The sequence below is a fragment of the Podarcis melisellensis genome (assembly GCF_964234715.1).
Source record: "Podarcis melisellensis genome assembly, chromosome: 14".
Classification (NCBI taxonomy): Eukaryota; Metazoa; Chordata; class Lepidosauria; order Squamata; family Lacertidae; genus Podarcis; species Podarcis melisellensis.
This window is the reverse complement of record NC_138546.1, coordinates 52,483,565-52,510,132: the sequence shown is the minus strand read 5'-3', so window position 1 is coordinate 52,510,132 and position 26,568 is coordinate 52,483,565. Positions and strand designations below refer to the sequence as shown.

The 26,568-nt window shown below is 46.2% G+C and overlaps 1 protein-coding gene across 1 annotated transcript in view; it reads left to right on the top strand.

Moving 5' to 3' along the window:
• Positions 1-26,568, top strand: part of PTPN9 (protein tyrosine phosphatase non-receptor type 9) — a 67,791-nt gene that overhangs the window by 31,370 nt on the left and 9,853 nt on the right. The window contains exons 5-12 of the mRNA XM_081887692.1: positions 1,021-1,126; positions 6,151-6,261; positions 7,476-7,804; positions 8,606-8,699; positions 10,845-10,914; positions 14,013-14,091; positions 15,138-15,288; positions 16,956-17,163. Coding sequence (XP_081743818.1) covers positions 1,021-1,126; positions 6,151-6,261; positions 7,476-7,804; positions 8,606-8,699; positions 10,845-10,914; positions 14,013-14,091; positions 15,138-15,288; positions 16,956-17,163 — 1,148 coding nt within the window. The remainder of the gene's footprint in view (positions 1-1,020; positions 1,127-6,150; positions 6,262-7,475; positions 7,805-8,605; positions 8,700-10,844; positions 10,915-14,012; positions 14,092-15,137; positions 15,289-16,955; positions 17,164-26,568) is intronic.

Here is a 26,568-nt window from a genome sequence, read left to right as displayed (position 1 = left end):
GAAACCTGTAAAGAGGACCTGAGTGCAAGAGTCCTCTCCCTTCCTTCGGCTTCCAGCAATGGGTCTTCAGAAGAGCTTACTGCCTTCAGTTGTGGAGGCAGAGCAGAGCCCTCAGGGCTCGTAACCACAGAGAGTCCTCTCCTCCATGAAGCTGTCTAATCCTTGGTGGCCATCACTGCCCCCTGCAGGAGGGAGTTCCATAGTTCAGCTCTGTGCTGTGTGAAGAAGGACTTTCTTCTATCTGCCCCGAATCTCCCAACATTCAGCTGGAAGCCCACAAATTTCAGTGTTATAACAGAGAGAGAGAAAAACTTTCCTCCATCCCTTTCTCCTTGCAATGCATAATTTTATAAACTTCTATCATGAAGAAGAGTGCATGTTAATTCTGGATAACTTCAGTCAAATAGTTAAGCACATACTTTATCCTGTTAAATTAAAATACTTAACATTGACTGGTTTATAATCTCAAGGATCACAAGGACCAAAAGCCCATCTTGTCCTGTCTCTCATGGTGGCCAACAAGATGCTTCTTGCGAAGGCCACAAGCAGGACATGGTTCATCAGCAATCTCTCCCTGTTACTTTCCTCCAAAGGGTATTCAGTCATCTGCTGCCTCTGATCCTGGAGGTTCAATGTAGAAATCATGACTTAATGGCCAATGACAGACCTCTCCTCCTTCATGGATTGGTCTTACCTCCTTTTAAAGCCTTCTGAGTTGTTTGCCCTCACCTTAACCTCTGGCAATGAAGATTCCTAACAATTAATCCTGGGCTGTTTGCAGAAATACTTCCTTTTCTCTCTGCCAAACATGGGAGGACCCTGAGCTCTCATGGAATGAGAGTGGGAGAACATCTCCCTATTCACCAGGTGTCATTTTAGAAACCTATAAGCAGCATCCTAAACATCTCAGGTTCTGCTGATTTTTCCATTTCTGTCCTCATTCCTATACAATGGATATGCTGTTGGGCTGTTACCAAAGTCCTAATTTGTGCACACTTTCTCTTTTCTACTCCCTGCCAGCTTCGAAACTCAGCGAAATGGCCTGGTATTTATATATGACATGGCAGGCTCCCACTATACCAACTTTGAGCTGGATCTCAGCAAGAAAATCCTGAACCTTCTGAAGGTAAAAGGAAGGGCCATTGGTGTCGGGGGGGAGGGCAACCTCTGTTTCTGCCAAGGGCTGCACTCCTGTGGGGTTGATCCCTACCAGCGGCTGTGTGCTGGCTATGGGCAGGGATGAAACCAGTGGTGGACTGGGTCACCCACCCCAGTAGGCAGGACCCCCTTTCTCTCTCTCTCTGTCCTGCCCCCTTCTCTTTCCGTCACCCCCCTTTCCCCTCTCTCATTCTCGCTGGCTCCCTGCCCAGAAGCCATAAGCAATTGCTTGTCAAGGGCTGTGGGAAGGAGGCCAAGGCCTGTCGGCTACAGAGACCTGGATGGATCCTGGAGTCGCTTGGAGTTCTGTCCTCCCTCTCATTGTGGAGGTTCCCCTTGGTTTGGCTAACATTATGGCATGAGGGGAGGCATCAGGAATGGGGCATTTTACGGAGTAAATAAATGGGGTAGCCGTCAAGGTGGCTCTTGGCTCGGAAAGATGGCAAAGCAGCCACGAGGATTGTGTCTTCCTCAGCCTGTGATGTCCCTCCAGACGTTGTTGCACTACAAGTCCCATCAGCCTTTGCAGTGGTCATGCTGGATGTGGCTGATAGGAGCTGTGGTCCAACAGCAACTGGAGGCCACCCGGATGGGCCGGACTGACCTTGTCTCTGGCCTCCTCCTTGCCTACCTTGGGAGGGGGAAGCAGCTGGAGGAAGGCTGTGATGCTGCTCTTAAAGGCTTAAAGGGTGATGGGCCTGGGAGTCGGGTGGTCTTCTGTCAGTAGCCAGCATGTCTAGTGGTTAGACCATTGGATAAAGACCTGGGAGTCCAGGGTTCAAATACCTGCTCGATCAGAGAGCTCCCTGGGTGACCTTGGGGCAGTCGCAGCCTCACAGCCTAACCTACCTCACAGGGTTGTTGGGAGGGGCAGGGAACCTGGTGTGCCACCATTAGTTCTTTAGAGTAAAGGTGGGCTATAAATGTGGATATTGGTGGCAGGAAGAGCCATAATAGTAGCAGCCAAGAGGCATAGCTGTCAACTTACAGATTTGAAAATAAGGGATCAGCAGCCAAAATAAGGGATTTTAGTCAACCAGCTGAAATACAAAGTTAAAAGGGGCAAGATAATTTTGGAGAGCAGCACCGGTTTTTAGCCCTTCGTTTCCAGAGGTTGCTGCTCAAGACACCAGCTGATGAAGCACTGTAATTAAATAACTACAAGCAGCAACCACTTTTTGCACAAAACAAAGTCCAAGCTACGAAGATGCTGCTGCAGTTCTGTATCTTTTCTCTCGTGCTCCATCTGCAGCTCTCAGTTCCATCAGGTGGGGCAGGAGGAAGGGGGTGGAATAGCGCCCGAAGTAAACCCGCAGATCAGACCATCTATGCTAGTCTACCACTACAAATCTATGGGAGAAGCGCTTGCGGTCCTTCCTCCGCTTTCCCCCTCTATGGTTAGCCCTTGGAACACCTGCCTGCGCCTCCGCCTCTGCCTCCTCCTCCTCTCTCTGAACTGCTTTCTCTATGGTTGCCCTCACTCTCCTCTCAAGGCTCCTCAGCACTTCATAGGGCGCACCAGGCTGCCCATCTCATCCGGGTCCTTCGGCGGCGCTGCCGCAGTACGTCCTAGCAGGAGCGGTGGCGGCGACAGGCAGAGGCGAGGCCCCAGGCAGAGAGGCTCAGTTTGGCAGCCACGAGGAGGATGGCGGCGGAAGGGCCCGAGGCTCTCGCCAGTCCCGGTGGGGAGGGGCTCCCGGGGGCCGAGGCTGGTGAGAGGAGGCTGGAGGGGGGCGAGCCAAGCAACACAGTTGGAGCCTCCCTCCTCCCTGGCTGGCAGGGAGGGAGAGGAGCTGCTTCTTTTGAAACCCGGGAAATTTAAGGGACATCATAAATAAGGGACATCAGCGGGACACGGCACTGGGATAAGGGAGTTTCCCGCCAAATAAGGGACGGTTGACAGCTATGCCAAGAGATAAGGTATCAAAGATTCTGTATGATTAAGAACATAAGGATAGCCTTCTGGATGAGGCCCATGGCCCATCCCGTCTAGCATCTTGTTCCCACAGCAGCCATCAGATGGCTGCAGGAAAGGCACAAGCAGGACCCAGGCCCAAGAGCCCCCTCCCCGCCTGTGGTCTCCAGCAACCAGCATTCAGAAGCATTATTCCCTCTGGCCAGGAGAAGGAGCAGACCCTCCTGGCTAGTAGCCATTGAGAGCCTGCTCCTCCATGAATGGGTCTAATACTTTTTTAAAGCTCTCCCAAGTTCTTTTTTAATGCCCCCTGAATCTTCCAACCTTAAGATGTATTGGCTGTCCACATGTTTTAATGTTATGGGAGAGGGAGAAAAACTTTTCTCTCTGCTCTTTCTCCCTGTCATTGATCTTTTTATAGACTTCTCTCATGTTGCCTCCCTTACCTCCCTTTTCTCTTGGGACTAAAAAGTCCCAAATGGTGCAACGTTTCCTTGTTGATTCCCCCCCCCCTTTACACTCTTAAGCATGTTACTCTTAGAAGGTGTCTACTTTTAAAAAAATAAAAAATCCTGTTGGTATTTCACTGTTGAAGTGGGAGAGCTCTCCTCTCTTGCCCAGTGACATCAGTGTGGTGAAGAGGATATTTTCACCTGCACTGGAATACCAAGATATGCAGTCATGCCTTTTGGATGGTCCCTCATAAACTGGAGAAAGGGACATACAATGGTACCTTGGTAGTCGAACAGCTAGGCTCCTAAACAAATCTGCTCCCGAACACCGCAAACCTGGAAGTGAGTGCTCCGGTTTGTGAACGTTTTTCAGAAGCCGAGCGTCCAATGTGGCTTCCGATTGAGTGCAGGAAGCTCCTGCAGTCAATTGGAAACCTCATCTTGGTTTTCAAACCATTTTGCGAGTTGAATGGACTTCGGAATGGATTAAGTTCGAGAACCAAGGTACCACTGTACTTAATTTAAGCAAGTTTATCCACTAAGGCCTAAAGCACTGGGGATGTATCCAATAAAGGCTGTACCCAGACTAGGCCTATTGAACAGTCATGCCTGTCATTTTTAAACGGGTCTAGTCTGAGTGGGGCTAACATGGAACACAATCCACCAACTGGCGGATGAGATGCTGGTGAACTGGCAAATCACAGATATGGAACACAAATGCAGAACCAAAGAGGTCATCACCTTGGACAGGATGACAGCAGTCCCTGTGGTTCAGTCAAGGCATTTGAAGCCATTTCCCAGAAAAGTCAGAAGCAACCATTTCCTCTATTTAATTGACCTTTTTAAAAAAAACAAAAATAACAAAATTAAACTAATATAAATAAAAAAGTGCATTTGAGGTTCCATAAATATGTTCATCCAATTAAAAGTGAGTCAGTTAATTACCCTGGAGCAGTGGAGTGCTTGTTCGAAATCGGAGCCTATGTCATGGAAACTCTCTCTGTCCCTTAAGCCCGAATAGGAAGACAGTGCAGTGGAAATGTGTTCTCTCCCCTGTTAGAACTCCTTTTTATTTAGTTCATTGTAAGTTCAAGTAATTTGCGCCCCCTAACCCGGGGCAAGGCAAGTAATTTGCGCCCCCTAACCCGGGGCAAGGCAAGTAATTTGCACCCCCTAACCCGGGGCAAGGCAAGTAATTTGCGCCCTAACCTGGGGCAAGGCAAGTAATTTGCGACCCCTAACCTGCCGCTGCTGCCAGCTTCTTCTTGCTGCTGCCTGGGCTGGTCTGGTGTGGTTCTCTCCCGCGCTCAGCGCTGCGCTGGGCGGCCGCTGCACTGTCCCTCCCCCAGATAGTCCCTCGCTCTCTCTCCACACCGCACGCCTGGCACCCACCCCCTCCACAGTGGGCAGCGACCCGGCGGCTCGGATCGGATTCGCACAGCCAGCACTGCCGTGAGAGAGAGTGAGTGAGCCAGGTAGGGGCAGAGAGCTGCGAGTGCGAGCGCGCCCCCCCCCCCCGATTTTGCACCGGGTGCGGCCGGCCCCCACTGCACCCCCCACGCTACGCCACTGCTCCCCCCAACAAAATTCTCTTGTTGGTTTGCCAGGGAGGGAGGAGTTGCAAAGGAACTGCAAAATTGCCTTCCAGGTTTCTCTTCATCTTCTGTGGAGCCCTGAAACCTCACTTTGCCATCTTTGCATATACTTGGATCTCCCTCTGTTGGCCACAGGAGGAGAAAGCAAAAAGGTTGGCAAGAGGGTGTTGCTGTCTTGCTCACAATCCAGATTGATTCCCGTTTGGCTGCTGGCGCTCAAGCCAATTGCCCGACTTTCCGAGACACCTGTGGAAATCCTTCCTGTTGGACCAGCACTTTGAGGTGTTGGCTGAAATGTTATAAGGCTGTCTCCAACTAAGTTCTTCTCAGGGTAGACCGATTGCAGTTAAGGAGACTAAGTTGTGCCCATTAATTTCAGTGGGCTTACTCTCAAGTCAGACTAGAGTGAGTTATAGTCCTGCAATAAGGCTGAGTGAGCCTTTGACACTTCAGGCAGCAGCTGCTGGAGGGGAGCAGCTGAGCCCCCGGCAATCCATCTCCTTGGGAAGACAGAGTCATATGGTGGTGTGGCTTGTTGGCCCCCTCCCCTCGGTAAAGCGGCCTGCTCCCCTCAGGTGTGCTAGAGGATACACCTGAGGTAAGTTTCAGATTCTGCACATGGCATGCAGATTTGATTTGGTCCTTTGTCTGAGGCAGCCAGATGTCTTGGGCTGACTCTGGCAAAAAACATAAACAATTGGCCTCTGCCTCATAAGAAGCACCTGCTGGATCAGGTCCCTGTGGCCCATCCAGTAGCCAGCCAGATGCCTCTCTGGGGGAAGTCCGCAAGCAGGGCTGGAGCACAAGATCACAATTCTGTCCCCTTGCGATGCTCAGCAGCTGGTCCTCACAGGCACCGCTTTCTCTGTCTATAGGTCAGGCAGGGCTGAGCTGTTGGGCCATAGCCATCAATAGGCTTCTCCAGAAACCTCGTGTGTGTGTCAAGTGGCTCCCTGTCATGGATAATGCTGACAGCGATTCAGAAACATAAATTTCCTCCTCCAAACTGTTCTTCCCTGCCTCTTCTCAGGGAGCCTTCCCAGCCCGTCTCAAGAAGGTATTCATTGTGGGTGCTCCTATGTGGTTCCGAGTTCCATACTCCATCATCAGCCTGCTGCTTAAAGAGAAACTCCGGGAAAGGGTGAGTGGGCCTCCACCATTCACCATCTCCATCGTGCTCCTCCTCCTTCTTCCTACTGCTACTGTTGTTACTATTACTGTTGTTATTAGTTATTGTCCGCCCTTTCCCCTAAGCTCCTAGGGCAAGTTGCAACAATCAAAACACAGTATTAAAAACAGTTTAAAACAACTTGCAATAGCTGAAATAAGGTGGGATCCAAAAATATGCACCTCAAGTGTCACAAGCCAAGATAAAGAGGTGCATCTTCAGTGTTCGCCGGAAGCTACCGTATTTTTCGCTCCATAAGACGCACCTAGTTTTTAGAGGGGCAAGAAAAAAATATATTCTGCGCAGAGCATGTAAGCGGCTCTCGCTTTTCTTGCTTTAAACCCTTCCGTCGCTCCTCCTGCTTCGCTGAGAAGCCAGCAGAGCAAGAGCGATAGCTGCACAGCGCCTCTTCTTCTGGCTTCCCAGCAAAGCAGGATGAGGGAAGGAAGGGAGCCCTTACAAGGGAGCGCTGAGCAGAGCCTGGCAGCGGCTCTTGCTGGCTTTTCCGGGAGGTGTGGGAAGGGACAGAGAGCAGCCCGTCAGTCCCTTCTCCCTCCTCGGGGAAAAGCTCCCAAGAGCCGCACTCCCTTTAAAGAGCCACGCGGAGCGTGTGTGTGGATCTTGGGGGCTTTTAAACAAACGCTCCACACGGCTCTTTAAAGGGAGTGCTGAGCAGAGCCTCCCACCTGCATTTGCTCCATAAGACGCACACACATTTCCCCTTACTTTTTAGGAGGGAAAAAGTTTGTCTTATGGAGTGAAAATGCGGTATGTAATGAAGGTGCCAGGTGCACCTCTGTGGGAAGGGTCTCCCACAACTTAGGGGCCACCTCAGAGAAGGCTCTCTCCCACTCTCCCCTCCCCACCATGCCTGTGAGGATGAGGAAACAACTAGAAGGGCCCCGTCTGTCAATCTCAGCACCTTGTAGGAGGTTTTGTGGGGGAGGAGGCAGTTTTCAGGTATGCAGGGGGGCGGGGGGGCTGAGTAATTTATGGCTTCTAACACCCACCTGAGCGCCTTGAATTGGGCCTGGAAACAAACTGGCAAGCAATGCCATCACCTGACTGCTGCATTTTGTTGTTGTTTAGTTGTGTCCAACTCGCCTTCCAGGGCAGCCCCACGCAGAGTGCAGCGGAGGGTTCATGTTTTGCTGTGCCTCCCTTTCCACCTGCCCCCTCTCTTGTAGGTCCAGATGGTGAAGATGTCTGAGCTGAAGGAGCACCTGCCCCAAGAGTGTCTCCCCGAGTACCTGGGCGGATCCCTCAAACTAGATCCCCTCAGCTGGAACTGCAGGTTCCTCCCACAGCAGAACGGCCACCCGGACCCCCTTGATGAGCTGATTCTGGTGCCACTGGCATCCCCCCGGGACAACGGCTCGGTGCACACGCCGGGGCCAAAGGCCATGACGGTGCAGGAGGTGCTGGAGCACGTCACCCAGAAGCAGAAGCGGGGCATCTATGAGGAGTACGAAGGGATCCGGCGCAGGAGCCCGGCAGGAACATTTGCCTGCTCCTTGTAAGGGTTCAAGTGTGGCACTGGGGGCAAGAGGTGTGGCAGAAGGGGGAGGGTGATTGCTCCTGGCGCCCCTTGCCAGGGGAGCACCCATAGGATTCCGCAGTCTTGGGAAGAGAAACTCCCCTTTCCTTGCCCCACCCAATGTCCAGTTTCATCCAATTTCTGCAACATTTCTTAGGTCTTCACTTGTAGCCTTTTTTGTGGCCTGCAGAACACCAGGTGGTTGGCTCAGAGAACAATCAAACCAGCTCTTGACTGTGGTCAGTGTCAGGGTGTATCCTGTCATTTTTCAGGTACACTGGGGAAATTTATCCCATGCGGCAATGTGCACAGGAATTAAGCTCTCCAAGAGATCCATATTGAAGAACATAAGAGGAGCCTGTCGGTTCAGCTCCACGGCCCATCACGTCCAGCCTCCTGTTCTCACAGTGTCCAGCCAGATGCCTCTCTGGGGGAAACCCACAAGCAGGATTTGAGCCCAAGAGCAGCCCTCCCCTCCTGTGTTCTTCAGCAACTGCCATTGAGAAGCCTTCCAGAGGCGGGGCAGAGCCACTGTGGCCCCCAATAGCCTCTCCTCCAAGGATTTGTCAAATCCTCTTTTGAAGCTGCCTAGACAGACGGCCTCCACTGCCTCTTGCCTGAGGAAGGACTTCCCTTTTATCCATCCTAAATCTTCCAACACTCAACTTCCTTGTATGTCCCTGAGTTGTGTGTGTGTGTTCTTTAATCCAGAGGCCCCACAAGGCCAGGTTCCCCATGTCCTTGTGTTGCACTCACTGTGCCTGCCCTTGCTTGCCACAGGTCTCCCTTCAACCAGGAGAAGAACAGATATGGGGATGTGCCGTGCCTTGACCAAACGAGGGTGAAGCTGTCCAAGCAATTCAGCTATCCAGAGGTAAGCTGGCTGAGAGTTTTGGCTCTGCAAAGCTGCCTTGTATTGAATCGGACTGTCGGTCTAGCTCAGCCTTCCACAATCTGGTTCCCTCTGGTATTTATTGGCTATATTTATTGATCACTCTTTTTCCCCCAAAGGTAACTCAAACTAACTTACAAAATCTAAATGAATAAAACGCACAATAGTAAAGGTCAATCCTGATTTTAAAACATAGAATTCAAACGGCCTACAAAGTCAAGGAGGCCAGAGATTATTAAAGAGCCAAAGACCTGGAGAAAAGGCTGACCCAGGGAGAGCATTCCACAAGCAGGGAGCCACCACTGTAAAGGCCTATTCTTGGGGGGCCAGCCTCCCGCCAAGGGGGCGGGTGAAGAAAGGCCTTGCATGATGATCCCAAGGTCTGGGCCAGTTCATAGGGGGAGAATCAGTCTTGGAGGTATTGGGTTCACGAGCAGCAGAAGGCTCCATAGGTTAAAACCAGCACTCTGAATTGGGAGCCAGTGCAGTCAGGCTTGGGTTGAAGGAGCATCTCCACCCCATCATTCTGCCTGGACACTGAGGTCCAGCGCCGAGGGCCTTCTGGCGGTTCCCTCACTGGGAGAAGCCAAGTTGCAGGAGGCCTTCTCGGTAGTGGCACCCGCCCTGTGGAGCACCCTCCCATCAGATGTCAAAGATATAAACAGCTACCAGATTTTTAGAACACACCTGAAGGTAGCCCTGTTTAGGGAAGCTTTTAATGTTTGATGGACTACTAATAAAAGTTTAATATTTTGTTGGAAGCTGCCCAGAGTGGCAGAAGAAACCCAGCCAGATGTGTAGGGTATAAATAATAATTTTTTTTATTGTTGTTGTTGTTGTTGTATTTTGTGCTCCAGTGAGCAGCCTGGCCCCCAATTTTTGCACCAACTGCAGTTTCCAAGCCACCTTCAAAGGTAGCCCCACATAGAACACATTCCAATAAGACAGGATGCTGGGCTACAACTCCCATCATGCTTCCTAAGTGGTCCTGCTGGCTAGGGCTGATGGGAGCTGGAACCAAAGATTATCTGGGGGGCACCAAGTTTGGGAGAGTGCTATTGTCTGTACTGACTCAGAGCAGAGAGGTCAGTTTCTTCATGCAGAAAGTTTGAAAAATGCATATCATTATTCAAAGTAAATGCAAGCCAGAAATTGGGGTTCTTGTGCCGTGCTTCCCACCCCCAAAAAACCCTCCCACAAATTCTGTGCTTGCAATCAATGTGAGCAGATGACATTTGTGGAAATGGCCCCCCTGTTTTTTAAAGACATTTCTCTTCCACGTTTGTGTTGTCCAAGGAACTCTGGACAGCTTACTTAGTGTTTGGTTCCACCGCCATTAAACTCTGTCAGGATGGTGAAGCAGATGAACAGCAATGAGCCCAAGATCGCCTTGTGAGCTTTGTGACTGAGTGGGAAATTCAGCCAGGTCTCACCACTCTTATGTTCATTTACATGAGTTCTACATTTCCAGGCAACCCTCCAGAAGCAGTATGCAGAGTCAGGAAGTAGCTAATGGGGAAGGGCTGTCATTCAGAGAGATGATATTGTGCTACACCAACAACAGCTTAGGGCAAGGGCTCAGAGCTTAGTGGTAGAGCAGCTGCTATGCATGCAAAAGGTCCCAGGTTCAATCCCCAGCATCTCCAGATAGAAGAACCATCAGGTGAGACGAAAGATGTTCTCTTCCTCAACAGCCGCTGCCAGTCTGAGTCAAGTGCCCTTGGTTACAGGGCCAACCAGGTTCTGCCTGAAAGAAGGCAGCTTTTTAATCCAGTTCATGTATTCATAGGCAACAGACTGTCTCAAACCAAGCAGCTCTACTAGCAAAAGCATTTTAGATGGTGCAACAAAACCCGTCCTCCCTCTCCTTTCCCTGGGTACCCCCTAAATCGCTGCGGGTTTCCCTCCAACCCTCCCTCTGGAGCATTTCTCCTTCCTGCGTAGAATTGGGACCCAATTTAGCCTTTGTCATGCAGTGGTGCAGGAGGAAAGCCATGGGTTGTTGCCCCCCTTTTTCTCCCCTGCACATACTCATGCGCCCCCCAAGAGTGTTATGGTGTGCCTCTGCTTGGGTGTCACTGCTTTGGCCTGTCTGTCAGGGTGACCTTTCCTGTTGCGTCTCTCCAGCTGACAGATTACATCAACGCCAGTTTCATGGATGGCTACAAGCAGAGGAATGCATACATTGGCACCCAAGGTAGGGAGGCCCTGGGCACATCGGTGTTTGGGGTGGTGATCTGGCCAGGGGAGCAGGGTGGGTGGGCGGGCAGCCACTGCATTCCTGCAGAGACCGTGTTGCAGAGGAAGCAGTGGTGGCACTTTCCATCACAAGCTGAGATTCAAATTAGAAGAGCCTGGCTGAATCAGACGAAAGTCCCGCCTAATCCAGTGTCCTGCTTCTCCTGGTGGCCGACCAGATGCCCCTTGGAAGCTCAGGAGCAGGACTGGAGGGCGACATCACTCTCCTGGCTGGTGAGTCCCAGGGCCGGCACGCAGAGGCCTGCACCTTTTGACCATGGAGGCAGCAGAAGGCTTGGCAGACAGGAACCGCTGATTGTTGTTCTCTTCCATGAATCTGTCTGATCACCTTTTAAAACCACCCAAGTTGGGGGCCATCACGGCCTCTTGTGAGAGCAAATTCCTTTTTATTATTAATTTTATTGATAGATTTTTTGAAGAGATAATCCAACATCATTTCATGTAATTCCATGGTTTGGCACTGTGCTTCCATCGTTCAGCTTCATTGGCTGCCTCCAAGTTCTAACATTAGGATAAATAAACTATTTTTCTGCTTTCCCCATGCATAACCTTATGCACCTGCCATTGTATACCTTGCTCAGAATTTTTCCTGAACTAAAATGTCCCAGATGTAATCTTTCTTCTCAAAGGGATTTCTCCATTATCCTTGATCTTTTTGGCGGCCCTTTGCTGAACCTTTTCCGTCCCTACAATATCCCTTCTGAGGTGAGGCCTCTCTGCACCTTCCTAGGGTGCCTTTCCAGGGAGCTCTGCCCCCTACTCCAAGGTGTTCAGAGCTTTGCTGTCTACAGTTCTGGTCACGCCACCTAAAAATGGATATTGTGGAGTTTGGAGACATGCAGAAGAGGGCAAGTGAAAGGATTATGAGATGGAGTGACTCCACCATGAGGAAAGCTGGCAGCATTTGTGACTTCTTAGTTTAGAAGAAAGGCCAGTAAGAGGTGTTGCGAGAGAAGCTTATAAAATGAGGCATGGCATAGAGAAAGTGAATAGAGAATTTCCCCCCTCTCCTCTCTCGTAACACTCATAGACAACCAAGGAATCTGAATGTTAGAAAATTAAGGACAGGTAAAAGAAAGTCCTTCTTCATACAGTGCATAGGTAACCTGTGGGAACTTACTGCTGCAGAAGGCAGTGATGACCCCCTCGCCAGCTGGCTTCAAAAGGGGGTTGGACAAATTCATGGAAGAGGTGCTCTGCTCTGCTGCCCTGGCCAGAGGGAATAATGTTTTTGGATCCAGTTGCTGGAAACCTCAGGAGGGGGAGAGGGCTCTTGTGCTCCAATCCTGCTTGCAGGTTTTCCAGAGGATTCTGGGAGAACAGGGTGCTGGGTTAGATGGCCCTGGAGCTGATCCAGCACTTCCTCATGTGCTTGGGATCTCCAGTAGCTGGTATTCCAGGACAGGAAGCACTACCCAGCCCACCACTCCCCTGTCCAGCTCCTTAATGGAGCTAGCTGTGCCCCCAGCATCTCAATGCAGAGATAGGGAACATGTGGCCCTCCAGATGTGGTTGAACTTCCTGTTGCATATTTAGCAGATTAATTGCACTGCAGAAAGTGTGCTGGGGAGACCACACGTTCAGGAAACAACGAAGAAACGCAAAAATATATTTTGCTTGGCTTTAATTACAAAAACATTAAATCTATAAGTATGACCCATTCACCAGGGTAGTGAGAGAGGTACATACTCCTCTTTATATACTATACCCAATTGCTGACACAGCTTAATTAACACAACTTAACAGCACCTGCTATACTGCTTCACAGCTATAAAACTAGGTCATGATATTTACTCTGGCCTTTAAAGAGATACACATCTTGTGAAACAATAATGAACCTTAATATTTAAATAAACCATTCAACACTTCCAACTCCCATTAGCACCAAACCAACATGGCCAGCGGTCAGGGATGATGAGAGCTGTAGTCCAGTGACATTTGGAGGGCCACAGGTCCCCCCTCTCCCATCACCATCCAGGACCTCCCAAGGTGAGAGCTTCAGTTTTAGCTCTCTTGGCCAATAGGCTTGAACCAGAGGTTGGGGAAGCTGCGGGCCTCCAGATGTTGCTGGACTACAATGCCCATCATAGGCCATGTGGGCTGGGGGTGATGGGAGCTGTAGTTCAAGGATTCCAGCAGGGCACCCTTTTGCCCATGGGCTTCTTGCAATACTTTGGAAAAGCCCCCTAAAATGATGACTGTTGCCGCAGTTTTCTCACCACACCTTCCAGTACTTATTTGGTGGGAATGCATTTAGCAAGTTAACCATGGGTTGAGGAGTTGTCTGAAGCTGGGTTTTAGCAAGCCAGGCTGTTGTTCCGCCCAGTCCAGGGCTCTCTGGCTGGCAGCAAAGCTTCATGAGCTTAGAGTCCTTTGAAGGGGAAATGCCAGGGAGAATGAATCCTTACGTTAAACCTTTAAATGAGGTCTAGTGGCTTTAGATGGGACCTGGGAAACCATGGTTTGCATCCCCACACAACCATGGAGCCTGGCAGAAGACCTTGGGCCAGCCATCTTCTCTCAGCCTTGTCTACCTCACAGGGCTGCTGGGAAGATGAATGAGGGGAGGGAGAAGATCTGCATCACCTGGAACTCATCGGAGGAGAAATACAGTGGTGCCCCGCAAGACGAACGCCTCGCAAGACGGAAAACCCGCTAGACAAAAGTGTTTTCCATTTTGGAGGCGCTTCGCAAAACGAATTTTCCTATGGGGTTGCTTCGCAAGACGAAAAAATCTTGCGTCCCCCCGTGGGTTTTTTTTTTTTGCTTTTTTCACCCTTTTCCTAAGTCGCTAAGCCGCTTATCAGCTGTTCCACTGATAAGCCGCTTAACAGCTGATCGCTAGAAGCCGCTAGACAGCTTAGCGCTAATCCGCTAAGCTGTCAATGGGCTTGCTTCGCAAGATGAAAAAACCGCTAGACGAAGAGAATCGCGGAACGGATTCTTTTCGTCTAGCGAGGCACCACTGTAGGAGGCCTTCAGTTCCTTTCCCTTCTTAATTTGTGTCTGTCTGTGTGTGCTGCTGCTTCTCTTCAGGGCCGTTAGAGAACACATATGGTGACTTCTGGCGCATGGTGTGGGAGCAAAATGTGCTGGTGATAGTCATGACTACCAGGTGAGTGTTCAGGCAGAGCCACACCTTCTTTCTGCACCTGCACTCTGCCTTGGAACTGGGAGAGGCACAGGTGCCCCACTAACTGACCACCTGCCATTTGTGGGCTCAGAGGTTCAGGTGCACACTTACTTATTTATTTCATGAAGTTTATACATGGCTTGATTGTTAAAAAGAAAAGAAAGAAAATCCTCAGAGCGGTTTACAAAGAGAAAAAACAATAAAGTCATCAGTAAAAAAGGATGCTTTAAAACATTCAGGAATCAAAATCTACAATAAACTAAGTAATGGGTGGGAGAGCTGAAAAAAATTCACATCTGGCAACCAATGTGCCCCTTTGGCTTCAGATAGGACATGGGTAGGTAAAGGTAAAGGGGACCCCTGACCATTAGGTCCAGTCGTGACCGACTCTGGGGTTTTGGCGCTCATCTTGCTTTACTGGCCAAGGGAGCCAGGGTACAGCTTCTGGGTCATGTGGCCAGCATGACTAAGCCACTTCTGGCGAACCAGAGCAGCGCACAGAAATGCCGGAGCGGTACCTATTTATCTACTTGCACTTTGACGTGCTTTTGAACTGCTAGGTGGGCAGGAGCAGGGACCGAGCAACAGGAACTCACCCCGTCATGGGGATTCGAACCGCTGACCTTCTGATCGGCAAGTCCTAGGCTCTGTGGTTTAACCCACAGCGCCACCTGCGTCCCATAGGACATGGGTAGACAAGGCTAAAAAGCCCAGGACAAAAATGTTCATGGTGTCTCCTTGACCAGAAGCAATACATTTAGCATTAACTCTAGAAGTGTACACTCAATTATGTCCAAACTAAGCCTCCTAGAGCAAAATATACACCAGGATTACTCAAAAGCACACACACAAATTTCATAGAACCATCAAATCCTTGAACTGTAAAGTTGGAAGGGACCCTCTGCAAACTGCTTGAACTTGGCTTGGTAGATATGCAGATGTCATTCACAGGAAACATGGAGTCTTTCTTCAGTGTGGGCTTCTGATTAAATTGGTTAGCCCTTCAACTTCCCTTTCTTGTGTTCAAGGCTGGAAGAAGGAGGCAGACGGAAGTGTGGCCAATACTGGCCATTGGAGAAAGACTTCCAGACTTGCTATGGAAACCTGACGGTCACCAATCTGGGAATAGAGAACCTCAACCATTACAAGAAAACCATTCTGGAGATCTACAACTTTGAGGTAACCACAAATTTCTCTAAGTATTTCTCAAACTTGAGTCTTCAGCTATTGTTACACTACAACTCCCATGATCCCTAGCTAGCAGCACCAGTGGTCAGGGATGATGGTAGTACAACAACAGCTGGAGACCCAAGTTTGAGAAACACTGCCTAAGGCAGTATTGTGGTCTGGTCCTGAGGAAGAGCCCCACAAGACAAGGCAGGTCGGTTGTCCCAGCACCAAGGCCGGCTGCTAGGGAGCAACTTGCTCCTGGTGAGAAGGGCCATAGCTGAGTGGCAGAGCATCTGTTTTGCAAGCAAAAGCTCCCAGGTTCAATCACTCCAGCCAGGGTTGGGAGAGACTCCTCCCTGCCTGGAATCCTGGACAGACTATCCTGAGAATGTTTGTGTTCCTAATACAGACACAGGGAACTCTATAAATGGACAATGTGTATAATGCCTGATTCATGTCGAACATTGTGAACATTAGATATGTTGATCAGTGAATCTGCAGTGTATCCAGCTGGAGAATATTCCTACTGATAAAGCAGAGTAAAATGCCTTGTGGACAGTCTTGGGCCTACTCGCAAGTGTCACTGGGAGGCCGAGGGCACAGCATACGCACTTTATGCAAGGCCTCTCAGAATTCTGGGCCAAATTAGCCTGAATTAAGCAGCAAGGAAGGCCAGGTTCTGCATTCTGAATAAATACTGAAAAGTTGGGTGCTTTCACTTATTTTGCACCTTTGATTCTGCCTTTTCTGTGGTGACCAGAAGCTATGCAGAACTGAGTCTCCAGTGTCTGGAAATCTTGATAGTTACATTTTGTGTTTCTTTGGGCTTTAGCCAATGTAAAGGTAAGGTAAAGGACCCCTTGGACAGTTAAGTCCAGTCGAATTTGACTATGGGGTGCGGCACTCATCCCCTCTTTAGTGTTGAGTTAAATTCATGTGGCAATAGTGCATACTTGCCAGTGGAACGTTGTTTCACAAGACAATGTGTAAGTGGCTTGCTGGCAACTTTGTGGCACAACAGATTGTGCAATCTGTTGCACAAAATAGTTTTCCCCAATGCAGCTCTTGCATTTGATTAATCCGTTGTGCAACATTGCAACTCCTTAGTCAGCCAGCACAAGAGCCTTTGCCTGAGTGCACAGAGAACATTTAATAGACCCCTGATTGCTCAGCAGCCATTGTCTCCATAGAGAGTCAATGTGACTTAGCAGTTAGAGTGCTGCTCTAAGACCTGGAAGATGTGGGTTCAAATCCCCGCTCTGCAATTAATCTCACTGGGTGACCTTGGGCCAGTCACTCACTTTCAGCCTAACCTGCCTCACAGGGTTGTTGTGGGGGTTAAATGAGGAGAGGGAGAACCATGTATGCCACCTTGAACTCCTTGGAGGAAAAGGTGGGATAGGAATGCATTAAAATAAATAATAAACAAACCAAGAAACACTTTCAAATGTATTTACTTGGGGTTCCCATTATAGGTATACAGTTGGGGCCTGTTGCTTATGTCAACCTGTGAAGTAATTGTGACCCTTCCAGGAAGCAATCACTGCTGATCTAAGTAGAAGAGGGGTGAGAAATGGGGGGGGGCATGTCCAGGTAAAGGGGGTGACGTAAGAGAAGAGACAGGCAAGAGCGGGGTCCATTCCTTTCTCCCCTTTCCGCCATTCTTCCCTCCGCAGAGCCGTGAGAGGCGACTGGTGACCCACTTCCAGTATGTGAGCTGGCCTGACTATGGTGTCCCGACCTCAGCAGCAACTCTCATCGACTTCCTGGGGGCTGTCAAACATCAGCAGAGGGTGGCTGTCAGTGCCTTGGGGCCACGCTACAAAGGCCATCCTGGTGGGCCACCTATTGTGGTGCATTGCAGTGCTGGCATTGGCAGGACAGGTAAGGATGCCAAGACAAAGAAGCTTTCAGTGGACGCGGGTGGCGCTGTGGTTTAAACCACTAAGCCTCTTGGGCTTGCCGATCAGAAGCTCGATGATTCGAATCCCTGCGACAGGGTGAGCTCCCGTTGCCCAGTCCCAGTTCCTGCCCATCTAGCTGTTCGAAAGCACCTCAAAGTGCAAGTAGATAAACAGGTACCACTCCGGTGGGAAGGTAAACGGCGTTTCCATGAGCTGCTCTGGTTTGCCAGAAGTGGCTTAGTCATGCTGGCCACATGACCTGGAAAAACTGTCTGCGGACAAACGCAGCTCCCTTGGCCTATAAAGCGAGATGAGCGCCACAGCCCCAGAGTAGTCTGCGACTGGACTTGACTTGTCAGGGTTCCTTTAGCTTTATCTTTTTTTAATGGAAAGGCAGAGAAAGACATCTGCCTGCAGCCTTAGTGACTGGTTGGCATTGACCAGTGATGGGGCCTTTTCAGTGGTGGCTCCTCATTTGTGGAATGAGGCTTTCCCAGGCACAGTGTGTCCCAGCTTTTTCCTTATTAATATTCAGCCAGGATTTCAAAGCATTCCTGTTCACCCAGGCATTTGACGGCAGCGGGTAGAATCATAAAATCATAGAGTTGGAAGAGACCACAAGGGCCATCGAGTCCAACCCCCTGCCAAGCAGGAAACTGGTGGTGCATTGCAGTGCTGGCATTGTTCCTCCAGCAACCTGGAAATTAATCTTAAGGCTGTGTGGCTGTTTTTAGATGTTCTTAATTGTTCTTAATTAATTCTTAATTGTTTTTAAACAATTAAGGCCATAACACTTGCATAAAACTGTTCCAAATGGAACATAACACCATAGCACTGGCCAGTTGCTAATCTCCCTTTCCTGGGCAAGGTTCTGGAGTGAGTGGTCGCAGACCAGATCCAGGCACTTTGGGAAGAAATTGATTTTCTGGATCCATTTCAATTGAGGTTTGGCCTGGTTTTGTCACAGAAACTGCTTTGGTCGCCCTGTATGATGACCTCTATCGAGAGACAGACAAGGGAAACATGTCTGTGTTAATTCTTCTTGACCTCTCAGCAGCTTTCAGTACCATCGACCATGGCATCTGGAGCGACTCTCTGAACTGGGGGGGGGGGCACCGCTTTGCAGTGGTTCCAGTCCTACTTGGATGGTGTTACTTGGGGAGTGCTTTTCAGCCCCATGGAACCTTCAAGGTGGGGTTCTGCAGGGCTCAGTCCTATCCCCCACGTTGTTTAACATCTCCATGAAACCACTGGGTGGGATTATCTGGAGGTTTGGAGTATGTTGTCAGCAGTATGCTGATGACACTCAGCTCTATTTCTCCTTTACATCTGCAGGTGGGGCAGTGGAAGTGCTGGACCAGTCTTGGTAGTGGAATGGATGAGAGCCAAGAAACAGAAGCCCAATCCAGATAAGACTGAGGCTCTGTTGGTGGGGGGTTCCCTAGACCAGATGGGTGGGAGGTCGCCTGCTCCTGATGGGGTTATGTTTCCTCTGAAGGAGCAGGTTCATAGCCTGAGGGTCCTCTTGGATCCTTTGCTGTCGCTCAAGGCTCAGGTGGCCTCAGTGACCCAGAGTGCCTTCCATCAGCTTCAGCGGGTGGCCCATCTACATCCCTATCTGGACAGGGAGAGCATAACTACTGTTGTCTATGCTCTGGTATCCTCAAGGTTAGATTACTGCAATGCATTCTACGTAGGGCTGCCTCTGAAGACGGTTCGGAAACTTCAGCTAGTGCAGAATTCAGCGGCTGGGTTGCTCACTGGAGCAAGATGGTTTGAGCATGTTACACCGATCCTGGTCTGACTGCACTGGCTTCTGATTAGTGTCCAGGCCCAATTCAAAGTGAAATTAAACATATTAATTCATCACTTAAATAGAATCCTAAGCCAATTAAATATCTGCAAGCGGTTTCCAGTTAATTTAACTTAACATATTTAACTAATTTAATCTTCCTCATACTTCTCCTCCTCCTTCTGGTCGCGGACTCTTCCGGTTAGGTCAGCTAGCTCCGAAAAATCCATCATCTTCATCTGCCATTCTTCCACCGTTGGTAAATCTTGAATTTTCCACTTTTTGGCTAGTAAGATTCGAGCAGCAGTTGTAGCATACAAAAATAATTTAACATCTTTCTTGGGCAATTCAAAACCTGTTATTCCAAGAAGAAAGGCCTCTGGTTCTTTATAAATGTATATTTCAACATTTTTTTCAATTCATTATAAATCTTTTCCCAGAAGGGACAGGTCCACCACATATGATAAAAGGTTTCTTCCTTTTCTTTACATTTCCAGCATAGATTATCACAGTTATGATATATCTTTGCTAATTTTACAGGAGTCAAATACTATCTGTACATCATTTTCATTATATTTTCCTTTAACACAATACATGCAGTGAACATGACCCCTTTCTTCCACAATCTTTCCCAATCCTCAAACATTGTATTATGTCCTACATCTCTCATGGCCACTGGGCCCATCACCTCCTGGCAAATAGAAGGGGAAGAAATGGAGGCAGTGAGAGAGTGAGAGATTTTACTTTCTTGGGCTCCGTGATCACTGCAGATGGTGTCAGCAGCCACGAAATTAAAAGACGCCTGCTTCTTGGGAGAAAAGCAATGACAAACCTAGAGAGCATCTAAAAAAGAAGAGACATCACCTTGCTAACAAAGGTCCATATAGTTAAAGCTATGGTTTCCCTGTAGTGATGTATGGAAGTGAGAGCTGGACCATAAAGAAGGCTGATATCCGAAGAATTGATGCTTTTGAATTATGGTGCTGGAGGAGACTCTTGAGAGTCCCATGGACTGCAAGAAGATCAAACCTCTCCATTCTTAAGGAAATCAGCCCTGAGTGCTCACAGATCCTGAAGCTGAGGCTCCAATACTTTGGCTACCTCATGAGAAGAGAAGACTCCCTGGGAAAGACCCTGATGTTGGGAAAGATGGAGGAGAGGACGACGGAAGACGAGATGGTGGGACAGTGTTCTCGAAGCTACCAGCATGAGTCTGACCAAACTTCGGGAGATAGTGGAAGACAGAAGTGCCTGGCGTGCTCTGGTCCATGAGGTCACGAAGAGTCGGACACAACTAAATGATCTTTTGGGATATCTTTATCTAGAATTCCTAGTAGATATGCCTCTGCCTTTTTTGTGTGTGATGTCCTTATCAATTTTTTTATTTCGTCGTGGATCATGTCCCAAAAGGTTTTAATCTTAGGGCAAGTCCACCACATGTGGTATAACGTACCTTTTGTTCTGTTACATTTCCAGCATTTGTCGTTGTTCCTTTTATTTATTTTTGACAATCTGTCAGGGGTTAGGTACCATCTGTGGTGAATTTTTCTGAAATTCTCCCTTAATGAATCACACGCAGTAAAATTTATGTTTTTCTCCCAAAAAGTTTTCCCTCTTTCCAGATCTATCTCATATCCCAAATCGTGCTCCCACTTTAACATGTTTTCCCCTTTCGTCTCTTGTTCTGAGGTGGTTTTCATTAATAATCTATACATTTTTGCAAGTATTTTTTGATCGCTTTGCAATATTTCCTTTTCTAATTTTGAGGTTTTATTTTCAAATCCCCCCCTTTTATGTCTTTTTCATATGTTGCTTTTAATTGATAATATTGTAACCAATTTATTCCAAATGTTTGTAATTGTTTGTAAGTTTTTAATTTAATATTTCTGTCTGCATCTTCTAATATTTCCCTATATGTTGGCCAAGTCTCTTTTGCATTACTCTTTAATGTTGTAGTTGCCTCCACTGGTGAAACCCATTGGGGAGTTTTCTCAATAATTTGTCTTTTGTTCTTTCCCAGACATCCAATAGAGCCTTTCTTACTATGTGATTTGTAATTTTTTTATGTTGTTATTTTTTGTCACAAAATAAATAGCCATGCCAGCCGTATATTTTGTCCCAACCCTCTAGTGTTAGGACTTCATTATGTTTTAATAATATCCATATTTTTATCCAACACCAACATGCTGCCTCGAAATACTTTCTTAAATCTGGCACTGCGAATTCTCCACTTTCCTTTGGGCCCATCATTACTTCTAATTTTATCCTTGCCTTTTTCCTCTGCCATATAAAATTTGCAAGATCTCTTTTCCAGCTTATAAAATATTTAGTTCCTATTACAATTGGAATCATTTGAAATAAAAATAGAATTTTGGGGAGTATCATCATTTTAATCATAGATATTCTTCCTCCTAATGATAATTTTAGTTTTCCCCATTTATCCATACTTCCTTTAATTTCTTTCCATTTTTTAATATAATTATACTTAAATGAATTTGTATTTTTATTTGTAATCCATATCCCTAAGTAGTTCACTTTATTTTCTATTTTTAGTCCTGTTGTTTCCTCTAATTCCTTTATGTGATGGGATAATGAGCTGCTTGTGCGTAAAAGCTTGATCCCTCCTGGCTTTGGCTGGTCAGCCAGCCTGAGTCACTAACGGAGCTCCCAAAGCATGACTCCGTTAGTCGCTGCTAGAATCCGACAGTGGGCGTCTACGGAACTTACTCCAACCTAAAAGCTGTTTGACGGACATGCGCCTCCTGGACTCTCTGCGTGACAGTTTCCGGCGAAGGGTGGGAACTCCTAAAGGGGCCCTTGTTACCTCCTCACTGTTCTCACTGGAAGTATCCCAGAGCCTCCCCTCCGACTCCCTTCCCGTTGGAACTCCTGCTCTCCCCCTGCTGGTTCCCTCTTCTGCTGCAGAGTCTCTCCTATTCTCCTGGAGCCTTTCCACCACCTGTCCTTCCGATGGCAGTTCCCTGACACTTTATTCCCTTTCTCGCCTATATTTTTTGTTATCAATTTCGATTTATCTTTGTTCAATTTGAATCCTGCTACTTTGGCAAATTCTTTCATTCTTTCTAATTTTTTTTTATACTTTCTTTTGGTGTTTCGGTTGTAATAACCACATTTTCTGCAAATGCTCTTACTTTGTAATACTGTGTACCAAGACATATGCCCTTTATTTCTTCATTCTTTCTCAGAGCTATTAATAGGGTTTCTAATATTGTTATAAATAGGAGTGGGGATAAAGGACATCCCTGTCGTGTCCCTCTCTTGATGTCGAATTCTTCTGTAATTTAGTTGTTTAGGATTAATTTGGCTCTTTGTTTTTTGTAAATTGCTTGATTTCCATTCATAATTCTTTTACCTAAATTTAAACTTTCACAGGTTTTAATCATAAATTTCCAAGAGACACTGTCAAATGCCTTTTCAGCGTCTACCAAAAGCATTGAAATTTATTTACTTTGATTCATTTCAGCATATTCCATTAAGTCTATAATTATTCTAGTGTTGTCCTTCATTTGTCTGGCTGGCAAAAATTCTGCCTGATCTTTTTTAATTATCCTTTTTAGCAGAGTTTTCATTCTATTTGCAAGAACTCTAGTAAATATTTTATAGTGTATATTCAATAAAGATATTGGCCTGTAGTTTTTTATAAGTCTCAAATCCGTACCTTGCTTTGGGATAAGGGTTATCAATGCTTCTTGCCACAAACTGGGTATTTCTCCTTTGTCTAAAATTTACTTGTAATTTGGGTGTTATTATTTCCTCTAATTTTTTATAATATGTTACTGAAATTCCGTCTGGTCCTGGCGATTTCCCATCCATATTTTTAATCACTTTTTAAATCTCTTCAAGTTCAATATTTGAATTTAAAATTGCATATTCTTCTTCTATATCTGGTAATCTGTTTTCTAATAGGTATTCTTGGATTTTATTTTCCTCTTTCAATTCTACTTTATATAATTTTTTTAATATTTTGTAAATCTTTCTTTGATTTGTTTTGGGTCAATAATTTCTTTTTCTTCGTCAATAATTCTATTTATTACTCTTTCTACCTGTCTTTCCTTAATAAACCATGCCAGCATCCTACCCGGTTTATTTGCCCGTTCAAAATATCTTTGTTTTGTCCATGTAATTTTTTTCTCAATTTCTCTGTTTATTAAATTCAATAGGTGGGCTTGTAAGTTCTTTATTTGTTGGATATCTTCATTTTTTGGGTTTTTCACTAAATCTTTTTCTTTCTCTCTTATTTATTTATTTCCATAAATTAGTATCTTCATTTCTCCTTATCATTCCCATTTGTTTTATTACATACCCTGCATATAGGCTTTACTCACTTCCCAAATCATTTTTTATCCGTATCCTGATTTTCATTTATTTCATAGAATTAATTCAATATTTCCTTAGCCCTTTTAAAAGGGCTATGTCCTACATTTCTTGCCCAATCTATCATCACAAATGATTTAACTTGTTCATCTTTTGTATGCCACTCCAACAATAACTTATACATTTTAGATAAATTTTTATCCTTAGTATCCAACAACTCCATCTCCAACTTAGATTTTTCAAAAGCAAAACCTTTTTTCTTATCCCATTTATACAATTCATTAATCTGGTGATCACTGGGCAACAATTTTTTACTTTTTGAATGTTGTCTAGATTTCTACAACTGATTTAGGGTATTTTTGCACTGCTGAATCAGGAAATGGCATCCATTTCTCTCCATCAGGTCAGGTTTACTGTAAACTGAATGGTGGGCATTGATAAAGGTAAGCACACGTAAATTGCATGTTGCTTCACCATTTTTCAAACTTCAGGGCTTGGAACTCCTGGAATGCTCAGCGGCAGGGAGGTCTCTCTTCAGAGTTCAACAGTAGTCAGCCATCATGATTGCGTCCCAGCGACCCTGATACCTGATCTCCATCTCTTTCATGTCCTGATGGAATCTCTCCCCCTGCTCGTCACTCACTCATTGAACCCAGGTTCGCAGGAAACCGGTCCATATGTGAAAATAGGTAGTGCATCTTGACGCTCATGTTGTAGCCCAGGTTTCTGAAAGCAGTCAGCATGTTGTTGACAAGTTCTGCGTAGTTTCTGGCCTTATTGTTGCCAAGAAAGTTCTTCACTACCAGAACAAATGCCTTCCACACTTCCAGTTCCACTTCATTCGTTGAGTTTCCGAACTCTGGATCTCTGATGAGCTGACGGATCTGAGGACCGTCAAAGATGCCAGCTTTCAACTTCTCCATGGTCAATCCTGGAAAAGCCTGGCACAAGTAAGTGAAGCAGTCACCATCCTTGTCCAGAGCCTTGGTGAACTGCTTGATTAAGCCGAGCTTGATGTGCAGCGGTGGGAAGAGTATTCTGTCTCTGTCCACCAGAGGGTCGTTGATGACGTTCCTTTCTTTGCAAGGCACCAATTCCTCCCGCACAGGCCAGTCCTTCTTCGTGTAATGCTGAGCACGGTTCCTACTATCCCACATGCACAGAAAACATGGGTACTTGGTGAAGCCAGACTGTTGTCCCAACAAAAAGTTCACCATCTTCAGGTCAACACAAATAAACCACTTATGCTGATCATAACCAATTTTCTCCAGCACATACTTCACCGCTTCAACACTGGAGGCATCTTCGTCACTAATGTCAGGAAGTTCTCCGAAGATAGGCACTGGAATTTCATCACAATGAGCTACAGGATGACGTGCTGATTGAAGATCAGGATACTTCGTGGGGCGGCTGCCCCATTAACTTAGTTTTGATCCCCCAACTTTATGCTTTGCCGCACCAATTTATGGAAGATTTCAAGGTTTTATGACTTCAAACTGATCCCTTTTTGACATAATCACCCAGAACTATCGGACCTGAATACTTGTTGTCATTAAAATAATCATTTCCAATCAAAACAATTATTCGACATGGCATTTTACCCCCACCAACTTCTTCTAAAATGCTCCACACAAGCGTACATGTGAACAAAAACGTAAAAAAAGACGTGGCCATAGCTCAAAAACCTGACCTGATTGAGCAAAACCAATGTGATTTTTGGATTCAGCGCATCAGATTTGTCCTAAATCAACTGAAAAAACGCAGACAACAAATTTGTTGTAGACCGGTGTAATGTAACCAGTTTAACTTATCTTTAACTTGATCAAATGGTTTTAATTTGTAACCTCCTTCCAATAATAAATCATAATATCTCAACCATTTGGTATCCATATTTAGTTTTTTCTGGGCCTTTGCCTCCATTGGTGAAAGCCATCTGGGAGTCTTTCTTTCTAAGAGATCTTTATATTTTTTTCCAAACATTATACAGCGATTTCCTAATTACATGATTTGTTTGTTTGTTTTTTTCCAAATATTTTTTCCCCCAACATGTAATTCTTTTCCCAACAATCCTTATTGTCACATTATAATCCCTTTGACTCTGCCAAGTCCTGACTTCCCTCCCTCTCGACTGCTGGTATATACATCACATACTTTTTGCTTATAATATTGTCATAACTCTACTGTTTTACATTGGAGGTGTTATTCCAGTCCTGCTAGTGTCTTAATATTTTTGTTGTTCTCCTTTATATATTCAGTAAATTTATTCCAATTGTTATTGTATCTCTGGTCCTCTTGGTCTCTGTCAGTTTGGCAAGTTCCGCAAAATCTGTCATCTTCACCTGCCACTCCTGGATGGTTGGTAAATCTTGTTTTCCATCTTTGGGCCAGTAAAGTTCTTGCGGCGGCTGTGGCATACATGAACAAGTTCTGATCTTTTCTTTTAATTTCTTTTCCCACCAGATCTAGCAAAAATGCTTCTGGTCTTTTAGGAAAAGTATACTTAAATATCTTTTTAAGTTCATTATAGATTAACTCCCAGAACTCCTTGCCACAAGTCCACCACATATGAAAGTAATCTCCGTCTATTTCCCTACATTTCCAACATTTTCTGTCTCTTTTCCTATACATCTTAGCTAATATTATTGGTATCAAATGCCATCTATACATCATTTTTAATACATTCTCCTTTAAAGCCATACATCCTGTAAATCTCAAACCAACATTCCATAATTTTACACATGCTTCCAGCTCAATATTGTGCCCAATATCCATTGCCCATTTTATCATCGATTCTTTAACCTCTTCATCTTTTGTGTACCATTCAAGCAGTAAATCATACATGCTAGATAACAATTTTCCTTTAAACTCTATTAGTTAAACTTGGAATTTCGACTTTTTATCCTCAAACCCATTTCTCCTTTTATCCTCACTTAGTAGATTATTAATCTGATGATATTGTAGCCATCCCGTTAACTCAGTTTCAATTTGGTCATATGGTTTCAGTTTTACTGGTAATATCCTCGTATGTTACTCGTTTCCCTTCCATATTGCTTTTTTTATAAGATATTTATTAAAGTTTTCAATATTAATACAATAAAAAGAAAATCAAAAAGAAAGGAAAAAATAACAAAAATACAAAAACAAAAAATACATAAAAACACACAATGTTTCAATAACTTCTTTTTCATTAACTTATTTCCCAGACCTCCTCGTACCTCCCTTTTTTGTGTTCCAATTCAATTGTTAATTCAGCAAAAC